The sequence below is a fragment of the Oncorhynchus clarkii genome, chromosome 6, assembly GCF_045791955.1.
Source record: "Oncorhynchus clarkii lewisi isolate Uvic-CL-2024 chromosome 6, UVic_Ocla_1.0, whole genome shotgun sequence".
Taxonomy (NCBI): Eukaryota; Metazoa; Chordata; class Actinopteri; order Salmoniformes; family Salmonidae; genus Oncorhynchus; species Oncorhynchus clarkii.
Window position 1 is genome coordinate 88,561,404 of NC_092152.1, and position 11,028 is coordinate 88,572,431.

The 11,028-nt window shown below is 46.5% G+C and overlaps 1 protein-coding gene across 1 annotated transcript; it reads left to right on the forward strand.

Moving 5' to 3' along the window:
- Positions 1 to 380: 380 nt before the first annotated feature.
- On the forward strand, positions 381 to 10,803 carry LOC139412479 (photoreceptor-specific nuclear receptor-like). The gene is made up of 8 exons (XM_071159269.1): positions 381 to 468; positions 1,711 to 1,885; positions 3,704 to 3,807; positions 4,001 to 4,276; positions 4,746 to 4,924; positions 5,901 to 6,144; positions 6,435 to 6,540; positions 10,389 to 10,803. The coding sequence occupies exons 1-8, from the start codon at positions 381 to 383 to the stop codon at positions 10,519 to 10,521; spliced, it is 1,305 nt and encodes a 434-aa protein (XP_071015370.1). The 3' UTR covers positions 10,522 to 10,803.
- The last annotated feature ends 225 nt before the right edge of the window (positions 10,804 to 11,028 follow it).

Below are 11,028 nucleotides of genomic sequence, written 5' to 3' on the forward strand. Positions count from 1 at the left end.
ATAGATTGGCAGTGACACTTTGACAAACCTTTCCCGCATCATCGCTGATCGCCAAGGTCCCAGACGTCAGGGGAGGCCGTTGGTGTGACCTCCTCACGGCTGAAGGAAGAACCGTCACACAGCAGCTAGACTAGCCGTTGGTGTGACCTCCTCACTGCTGAAGGAAGAACCGTCACACAGCAGCTAGACTAGCCGTTGGTGTGACCTCCTCACTGCTGAAGGAAGAACCGTCACACAGCAGCTAGACTAGCCGTTGCATTGGGACACTACATCAGAACTTTTAAAGCCGTTTACAGTAACCCTCTAATAGAGGTGTGTGTGGAGGGGTGGAAAAAGTGACCGGTCCACAGGACATCGTTAGGACATATTGAGAAACCGTGATGGAGGAACACCTGTCTAACATCCATCCTTCCTCGTCGCCGAGTGACTCTTCAGGGAGCAGTGGCACCGACTGTGACAGCAGAGGAGGTAAACGTTTCGCTGATATGGACCTTTCTTAAAAACTGGTGCTCGGGCCAAAAGCTCAGGGAATACAGGAAATGAGACCCTGCGCGGGGTAAATGCTGCTCCAGAGTTGCTTTATTCTTGCGACTAAATCAGTGAAGTTCAGACTTCAGAAACCACGTTGTATATTATTGATTGTGTTCAGTAATGAAGAACTTGGGATCAGCATTTACCATGTGTGGTGCGGTTTGCTTCTTTACTAGCAGAACAGGTACAGGACCTCAGTACAGCCCTCAGTACAGCCCTCAGTACAGCCCTCAGTACAGCCCTCAGTACAGCCCTCAGTACAGCCCTCAGTACAGGACCTCAGTACAGCCCTCAGTACAGGACCTCAGTACAGCCCTCAGTACAGGACCTCAGTACAGCCCTCAGTACAGACCTCAGTACAGGACCTCAGTACAGCCCTCAGTACAGCCCTCAGTACAGCCCTCAGTACAGGACCTCAGTACAGGACCTCAGTACAGGACCTCAGTACAGGACCTCAGTACAGCCCTCAGTACAGCCCTCAGTACAGGACCTCAGTACAGGACCTCAGTACAGGACCTCAGTACAGGACCTCAGTACAGCCCTCAGTACAGCCCTCAGTACAGCCCTCAGTACAGCCCTCAGTACAGCCCTCAGTACAGCCCTCTCTCCCATTAGAAACAGCAGGTTGCTGTCCAGCATGCTGGCAGCATGGTGAGCCTGATGGAGTTGTGACTGATAACAGCACTTAGTTTGTGGCTCCACATTTCAAACACTTAAACACGTCAAATGTTCTCTTTCTATCAGATCTGACATTTCAAATGGAATTGATTGAAATGTATTTTATTTAATTGATACAAATACTAATTTTCAATAATTAGGAAATATTTTTTGGGGGGAATAATAACCAGATCTTAGAAAAAAAAAAAAATATATATTGGAGAGAAAAAAGTAATGCTGCTTAATTTGAATTTTAAATAATTTGATAGTTGGATCTTTAATGCAACACGAGCCAGCTGTCAACAAGCATTCCTCTAACAGAGTCTCTAACTACCCCACCTCTCTCTCTCTCTCTCTCTCTCTGTTGTCCCCGAGCATACAGCAGCCAACAAAGCATGCATCTAACAGTCTCTAACTCCGCCACCTCTCTGTCTCTCTGTCCCCCACCATACAGCAGCCAACAAGCATTCCTCTAACAGAGTCTCTAACCCCCCCACCTCTGTCTCTCTCTCTCTCCCCCAGCAAAGAGTCCAGCCCCGGGTAAAGCCCTGAGTCCAGCCCCGGGTAAAGCCCTGAGTCCAGCCCTGCTCTGTAAGGTCTGTGGGGACACCAGCAGTGGAAAACACTACGGCATCTACGCCTGCAACGGCTGCAGTGGATTCTTCAAACGCAGCGTCCGACGGAGACTCATATACAGGTGAGTTGGAGTGACAACAGACACTCTGTCCCGGTGTCAAACTACCCACTGATAGACTGTCTGTTAGAGAGAGAGAGAGAGAGAGAGACACTCTGGCCCGGTGTATAGTCAAACTACCCACTGATAGACTGTCTGTTAGAGAGAGAGAGAGAGAGAGAGACACTCTGGCCCGGTGTATAGTCAAACTACCCACTGATAGACTACCTGTTAGAGAGAGAGAGAGAGAGAGACACTCTGGTGTATAGTCAAACTACCTACTGATAGACTACCTGTTAGAGAGAGAGAGAGAGACACTCTGGCCCGGTGTATAGTCAAACTACCTACTGATAGATAGACTACCTGTTAGAGAGAGAGAGAGGAGAGAGGAGAGAACAGACACTCTGGTGTCTAGTCAAACTACCCACTGATAGATAGGCTACCTGTTAGAGAGAGAGAGAGACACTCTGGTGTATAGTCAAACTACCCACTAATAGATAGACTACCTGTTAGAGAGAGAGAGAGGAGAGAGGAGAGAACAGACACTCTGGTGTCTAGTCAAACTACCCACTGATAGATAGGCTACCTGTTAGAGAGAGAGAGAGACACTCTGGTGTATAGTCAAACTACCCACGGACAGGCTACCTGTTAGAGAGAGAGAGAGACACTCTAGTGTATAGTCAAACTACCCACTGATAGATAGACTACCTGTGAGAGAGACACTCTGGCCCGGTGTCAAACTACCCACTGACAGATAGACTACCTGTGAGAGAGACACTCTGGCCCGGTGTCAAACTACCCACGGACAGATAGACTACCTGTGAGAGAGACACTCTGGCCCGGTGTCAAACTACCCACGGACAGATAGACTACCTGTGAGAGAGACACTCTGGTCCGGTGTCAAACTACCCACGGACAGATAGACTACCTGTGAGAGAGACACTCTGGCCCGGTGTCAAACTACCCACGGACAGATAGACTACCTGTGAGAGAGACACTCTGGCCCGGTGTCAAACTACCCACAGACAGATAGACTACCTGTGAGAGAGACACTCTGGCCCGGTGTCAAACTACCCACGGACAGATAGACTACCTGTGAGAGAGAGAGACACTCTGGCCCGGTGTCAAACTACCCACGGACAGATAGACTACCTGTGAGAGAGAGAGACACTCTGGCCCGGTGTCAAACTACCCACGGACAGATAGACTACCTGTGAGAGAGAGAGAGACACTCTGGCCCGGTGTCAAACTACCCACGGACAGATAGACTACCTGTGAGAGAGAGAGAGACACTCTGGCCCGGTGTCAAACTACCCACGGACAGATAGACTACCTGTGAGAGAGAGAGAGAGAGAGAGAGAGACTCTGGCCCGGTGTCAAACTACCCACGGACAGATAGACTACCTGTGAGAGAGAGAGAGACACTCTGGCCCGGTGTCAAACTACCCACGGACAGATAGACTACCTGTGAGAGAGAGAGAGAGACACTCTGGCCCGGTGTCAAACTACCCACGGACAGATAGACTACCTGTGAGAGAGAGAGAGACACTCTGGCCCGGTGTCAAACTACCCACGGACAGATAGACTACCTGTGAGAGAGAGAGAGACACTCTGGCCCGGTGTCAAACTACCCACGGACAGATAGACTACCTGTGAGAGAGAGAGAGACACTCTGGCCCGGTGTCAAACTACCCACGGACAGATAGACTACCTGTGTTATCACCACTTAACTTTTTGGGAGTTTAATATATTTAACTTTTGAACCAGACTTCTTAGTTGATGTTTAAATCTCTAGAATAGTTTATTTTGTCACTGTAAAAGATGTGTTCCTCATCCCAACAGGTGTCAGGCTGGTACGGGCATGTGCCCAGTGGATAAGGCCCATCGTAACCAGTGCCAAGCCTGTCGGCTGAAGAAGTGCCTCCAGGCGGGCATGAACAAAGATGGTGAGTCAGTGAAATGTATTTATTTCATGTCAAAGATAATAATCTGTTTTTTTTTCTCAGTATGAATAAATGTGAAAGTTTGTATAATTCAAGTTAGAGTTGGGATATGTTTGTTGAGGTAGTCTGTCTCTTTGGACAGCCAAGTGTGAAGATGTGTCAGGAGTCTGAGCTGTGTCTTAATTCCCTCCCCCAGCTGTCCAGAACGAGCGTCAGCCCCGCAGCACGTCTCAGGTGCGTCTGGACTCCATCGACGTGGACACAGACAAGGAGCATCTGTCCACCACACGGGATCCCACTTCCTCTTCTTCTTCCTGCTCAGTGATCACCCGACCTCACATCACCTCCACCTCAATCAGCTCGTCGTCTGCCCCACCGCAGCGCTGTGCACCCCCCAGCCCACAGAACAACCACCGCTTCATGGTCAGCCTCATGACCGCTGAGACCTGCGCTAAACTGGAGCCTGAGGATGGTGAGGAGGGCTTTGTTATGGCTGTTCGTTGGTTTTCCTCTGTTTCTCTCTCTCTCTTTCTTTATTTCTCTCTCTTTCTCTCTCTCTCTTTCTCTCTCTCTCTCTCTCTCTCCCTTTCTCTGTCTCTCTCTCTTTCTCCCTCTCTCTCTCTTTATTTCTCTCTCTCTTTCTCTCTCTCTCCCTTTCTCTCTCTCTCTCTCTGTCTCTCTCTCTCTATTTCTCGCTCTCTTTATTTTCTCTCTCTCTCTTTCTCTCTCTCTATCTCTCTTTCTCTCTCTCTCTCTTTATTCTCTCTCTCTATCTCTCTTTCTCTCTCTCTCTTTATTTCTCTCTCTCTTTCTTTATTTCTTTCTCTCTTTCTCCACTTCTTAATCTTTCCTTCTGGAGTATTTATAATTTCTCTCTCTACAGTTGACACAATCTCCAGGTTTTTATCTGTTGTATTGAAATAATTCCACTTCTTCCACAGTTGATGAGAACATAGATGTGACCAGTAACGAGCCAGAGAGGGAGTCCTCAGACTACCACATGTCCCTGTACCCTTCCAGTACAGAGAATGTGTACGAGACGTCAGCCCGGCTCCTCTTCATGTCTGTTAAATGGGCCAAGAACCTGCCAGTGTTCTCCAATCTCCCATTCAGAGACCAGGTATAGACGGGATACTATGATAGGGTTTACTTACAGTATAAACTGCTTATTAATACCTCTTAAGGATTAGACTCTTTTTTTACCTTAATTTTTTGCCTAAAATGACAAACCCAAATCGAACTGCCTGTAGCTCAGGCCCTGAAGCAAGGATATGCATATTCTTGGTACCAATTGAAAGGAAACACTTTGAAGTTTATGGAAATGTTAAAGGAATGTAGGAGAATATAACACATTACATCTGGTAAAAGATAATACAAAGAAAAAAACAAATGTTCTTTTGTATTTTATCTTTTTTTTACCATCATCTTTCTAATGCAAGAGAAAGGCCATAATGTATTATTCCAGCCCAGGTGCAATTCAGATGTTGGTCACTAGATGGCAGCAGTGTATGTGCAATGTTTTAGACTGATCCAATTAACCATTGCATTTATGTTCAAACTTTTGTATCAAGACTGCCCAAAATGTGCCTAATTTGTTTATTAATAACGTTTCATGTTCATAACCGTGCACTCTCCTCAAACAATAGCATGGTATTCTTTCACTGTAATAGCTACTGTAAATTGGACAGTGCAGTTAGATTAACAAGAATTTAAGCTTTCTGCAAATATCAGATATGTCTATGTTCTGGGAAATGTTCTTGTTACTTACAACCTCATGCTAATCACATTAGCCTTCGTTAGCTCAACCGTCCCATAGAATGGACACCGATCCCGAAGATTAAATATATCACAACATTGTTTGGTAACTAATAGTTAGTCAATATGAACGCTTTCGTTCATCAAACGGGTAAACAAGCCAAACATTTTTTTTTACAGTGCAAAGAATAGTTTGATACAACTTCCATCTGTTTAGAGACAGTTGAACTGCTTCAAAAACATTTTTCTGCATAGTTTGTGATGACATGTTTATGACCTGTCACCCTTGACCTCTAACCTTGTGCGACCCCCACTGATCTGACTTCCTTGTTCCCCTCCAGGTAATCCTGCTGGAGGAGGCATGGTCTGAACTCTTCCTGCTGTGTGCCATCCAGTGGTCTCTCCCCCTGGACAGCTGTCCTCTGCTGTCCCTTCCCGACCTGTCCCCCCCAACCATGCAGAGTAAGACATCCTACACCAGCGTGGACCTGCGTCTGCTCCAGGAGGTCTTCAGTAGGTTCAAAGCCCTGGTCGTGGACCCCACTGAGTTTGCCTGCCTCAAGGCCATCGTCCTCTTCAAACCAGGTGGGTGCCTGGGGGGGGGGGGGGGGGGGTCAGGGGGATGTTGGTTTGTGATTTTTGTTGCTATGGTGTCATTTCTATGCAATAAGAATGGCCAGATGTAATCTGTGGTGATGTTTTTGTGACCAGAGCTGAATGTCATGAGATACATGTTTTCGTTTGATCTGCATTAGGGCTTTCTGTTTCTGGGGTTGTAAATTCTACTTCCCCAGATTCCGTCTGGACACGTGGATAAGACGTGAGACTAGGCCTGTTTGACTGATCTTTCCTTCTTCTTCTCTTTGTTGTCATAGAAACCCGAGGTCTGAAGGACCCGGAGCAGGTCGAGAACCTACAGGATCAGTCCCAGGTGATGTTGGGACAACACATCAGATCACATTACTCCAGTCAGCCTGCCAGGTAGAACTACTACGACCTCCCTGTACAACCTCCCTGATCTCCCTGCACAACCTCCCTGATCTCCCTGCACAACCTCCCTGATCTCCCTGCACAACCTCCCTGATCTCCCTGCACAACCTCCCTGATCTCCCTGCACAACCTCCCTGATCTCCCTGCACAACCTCCCTGATCTCCCTGTACAACCTCCCTGATCTCCCTGTACAACCTCCCTGATCTCCCTGTACAACCTCCCTGATCTCCCTACACAACCTCCCTGATCTGCCTACACAACCTCCCTGATCTCCCTACACAACCTCCCTGATCTCCCTGCACAAACTCCCTGATCTCCCTGCACAACCTCCCTGATCTCCCTACACAACCTCCCTGATCTCCCTGCACAACCTCACTACACAACCTCCCTACACAGCCTCCCTTACCTCCCTACACAGCCTCCCTGACCTCCCTACACAGCCTCCCTACACAGCCTCCCTACACAACCTCCCTACACAGCCTCCCTACACAGCCTCCCTACACAGCCTCTCCTACACAGCCTCCCTGACCTCCCTGACCTTCCTGACCTTTATGGATTCCACTGTATGTATGTCTAGCTACTAACCTGAAGAACGAAAGGATGTTAAAATGGATTCCACTGTATGCATGTCTAGCTACTAACCTGAAGAATGAGAGGATGTTAAGAGGATGTTAAAATGGATTCCACTGTATGCATGTCTAGCTACTAACCTGAAGAATGAGAGGATGTTAAAATGGATTCCACTGTATGCATGTCTAGCTACTAACCTGAAGAATGAGAGGATGTTAAAATGGATTCCACTGTATGTATGTCTAGCTACTAACCTGAAGAACGAGAGGATGTTAAAATGGATTCCACTGTATGTATGTCTAGCTACTAACCTGAAGAACGAGAGGATGTTAAAAAGGCCGGTGAAATCAAATTTCACTGTTATGGATCTGTAAATGACTTGATCTTGATAATATGTTGATAGCTGCTAACAGAATTGGAATCCGTTTTTATTTGTCTGTTTTTTAGACACTTCAGGACTTTGATGGAATCTCTCTCTGTGTAGTGTATAACTCACCATCCTCTCTGTCTCTCTCTGTGTAGTGTATAACTCACCATCCTCTCTGTCTCTCTCTGTGTAGTGTATAACTCACCATCCTCTCTGTCTCTCTCTGTGTAGTGCATAACTCACCACCCTCTCTGTCTCTCTCTGTGTAGTGTATAACTCACCACCCTCTCTGTCTCTCTCTGTGTAGTGTATAACTCACCATCCTCTCTGTCTCTCTCTGTGTAGTGTATAACTCACCATCCTCTCTGTCTCTCTCTGTGTAGTGTATAACTCACCACCCTCTCTGTCTCTCTCTGTGTAGTGTATAACTCACCACCCTCTCTGTCTCTCTCTGTGTAGTGTATAACTCACCATCCTCTCTGTCTCTCTCTGTGTAGTGTATAACTCACCATCCTCTCTGTCTCTCTCTGTGTAGTGTATAACTCACCACCCTCTCTGTCTCTCTCTGTGTAGTGTATAACTCACCACCCTCTCTGTCTCTCTCTGTGTAGTGTATAACTCACCACCCTCTCTGTCTCTCTCTGTGTAGTGTATAACTCACCATCCTCTCTGTCTCTCTCTGTGTAGTGTATAACTCACCATCCTCTCTGTCTCTCTCTGTGTAGTGTATAACTCACCACCCTCTCTGTCTCTCTCTGTGTAGTGTATAACTCACCATCCTCTCTGTCTCTCTCTGTGTAGTGTATAACTCACCACCCTCTCTGTCTCTCTCTGTGTAGTGTATAACTCACCACCCTCTCTGTCTCTCTCTGTGTAGTGTATAACTCACCACCCTCTCTGTCTCTCTCTGTGTAGTGTATAACTCACCATCCTCTCTGTCTCTCTCTGTGTAGTGTATAACTCACCATCCTCTCTGTCTCTCTCTGTGTAGTGTATAACTCACCACCCTCTCTGTCTCTCTGTGTAGTGTATAACTCACCATCCTCTCTGTCTCTCTCTGTGTAGTGTATAACTCACCACCCTCTCTGTCTCTCTGTGTAGTGTATAACTCACCACCCTCTCTGTCTCTCTCTGTGTAGTGTATAACTCACCACCCTCTCTGTCTCTCTCTGTGTAGTGTATAACTCACCATCCTCTCTGTCTCTCTCTGTGTAGTGTATAACTCACCATCCTCTCTGTCTCTCTCTGTGTAGTGTATAACTCACCACCCTCTCTGTCTCTCTCTGTGTAGTGTATAACTCACCATCCTCTCTGTCTCTCTCTGTGTAGTGTATAACTCACCACCCTCTCTGTCTCTCTCTGTGTAGTGTATAACTCACCATCCTCTCTGTCTCTCTCTGTGTAGTGTATAACTCACCATCCTCTCTGTCTCTCTCTGTGTAGTGTATAACTCACCACCCTCTCTGTCTCTCTCTGTGTAGTGTATAACTCACCATCCTCTCTGTCTCTCTCTGTGTAGTGTATAACTCACCATCCTCTCTGTCTCTCTCTGTGTAGTGTATAACTCACCATCCTCTCTGTCTCTCTCTGTGTAGTGTATAACTCACCATCCTCTCTGTCTCTCTCTGTGTAGTGTATAACTCACCATCCTCTCTGTCTCTCTCTGTGTAGTGTATAACTCACCATCCTCTCTGTCTCTCTCTGTGTAGTGTATAACTCACCATCCTCTCTGTCTCTCTCTGTGTAGTGTATAACTCACCATCCTCTCTGTCTCTCTCTGTGTAGTGTATAACTCACCATCCTCTCTGTCTCTCTCTGTAGTGTATAACTCACCATCCTCTCTGTCTCTCTCTGTGTAGTGTATAACTCACCATCCTCTCTGTCTCTCTGTGTAGTGTATAACTCACCATCCTCTCTGTCTCTCTCTGTGTAGTGTATAACTCACCATCCTCTCTGTCTCTCTGTGTAGTGTATAACTCACCATCCTCTCTGTCTCTCTCTGTGTAGTGTATAACTCACCATCCTCTCTGTCTCTCTCTGTGTAGTGTATAACTCACCATCCTCTCTGTCTCTCTGTGTAGTGTATAACTCACCATCCTCTCTGTCTCTCTGTGTAGTGTATAACTCACCATCCTCTCTGTCTCTCTCTGTGTAGTGTATAACTCACCATCCTCTCTGTCTCTCTCTGTGTAGTGTATAACTCACCACCCTCTCTGTCTCTCTCTGTGTAGTGTATAACTCACCATCCTCTCTGTCTCTCTCTGTGTAGTGTATAACTCACCATCCTCTCTGTCTCTCTCTGTGTAGTGTATAACTCACCATCCTCTCTGTCTCTCTCTGTGTAGTGTATAACTCACCATCCTCTCTGTCTCTCTGTGTAGTGTATAACTCACCATCCTCTCTGTCTCTCTCTGTGTAGTGTATAACTCACCATCCTCTCTGTCTCTCTGTGTAGTGTATAACTCACCATCCTCTCTGTCTCTCTCTGTGTAGTGTATAACTCACCATCCTCTCTGTCTCTCTGTGTAGTGTATAACTCACCATCCTCTCTGTCTCTCTCTGTGTAGTGTATAACTCACCATCCTCTCTGTCTCTCTCTGTGTAGTGTATAACTCACCATCCTCTCTGTCTCTCTGTGTAGTGTATAACTCACCATCCTCTCTGTCTCTCTCTGTGTAGTGTATAACTCACCATCCTCTCTGTCTCTCTGTGTAGTGTATAACTCACCATCCTCTCTGTCTCTCTCTGTGTAGTGTATAACTCACCATCCTCTCTGTCTCTCTGTGTAGTGTATAACTCACCATCCTCTCTGTCTCTCTCTGTGTAGTGTATAACTCACCATCCTCTCTGTCTCTCTGTGTAGTGTATAACTCACCACCCTCTCTGTCTCTCTCTGTGTAGATTTGGGAAGCTCCTCCTGCTGTTGCCCTCTCTGCGTTTCGTCAGCTCTGAGCGGATCGAGCTCCTCTTCTTCCACAGGACCATCGGCAACACCCCCATGGAGAAACTTCTGTGTGACATGTTCAAGAACTAATACACGGAAAAAAACAAAATGGACGCTCAGTTATACTGCACTGAGACACACCGCAAGTGAACATGCCCGAAAGCTAACAAACTGATGTGTGTAACAGGATGTTGTAAATATCTTTTTGCTGTGTGTAAAGAAAACCATGTAAATATGTAATTGCTGTAAGAGAGTAAACAGACCTGCTTTTTGAGCTTGATAATGTGTTATAATGGGCTTTGCTGTGTGTTGGACCCCGGACTCAAAATGTCCTTTACTGTGTGTTGGACCCCAGACTCAAAATGTCCTTTACTGTGTGTTGGACCCCGGACTCAAAATGTCCTTTACTGTGTGTTGGACCCCAGACTCAAAATGTCCTTTACTGTGGGCAGAATGTTTGTGTCTCATATCTTCAGTTACATTTCAGTCTAGTCGTCCATGGTCTATATTTTTCACGATGTAATGTAATATATTTACATAAAATCTGTTTCGTCTTAGACACTGTACATTTCTGCTGTCGTAAATATGTGTGCTGTA

Excerpts from the sequence above, each read along its gene's own strand:
- LOC139412479 (XM_071159269.1), top strand. The coding sequence starts at position 381 with ATGGAGGAACACCTGTCTAACATCCATCCTTCCTCGTCGCCGAGTGAC. Across the intron at positions 4,925-5,900 it reads ATCTCCCATTCAGAGACCAG|GTAATCCTGCTGGAGGAGGC; the intron begins GTATAGACGGGA and ends GTTCCCCTCCAG. Across the intron at positions 6,541-10,388 it reads TACTCCAGTCAGCCTGCCAG|ATTTGGGAAGCTCCTCCTGC; the intron begins GTAGAACTACTA and ends CTCTCTGTGTAG.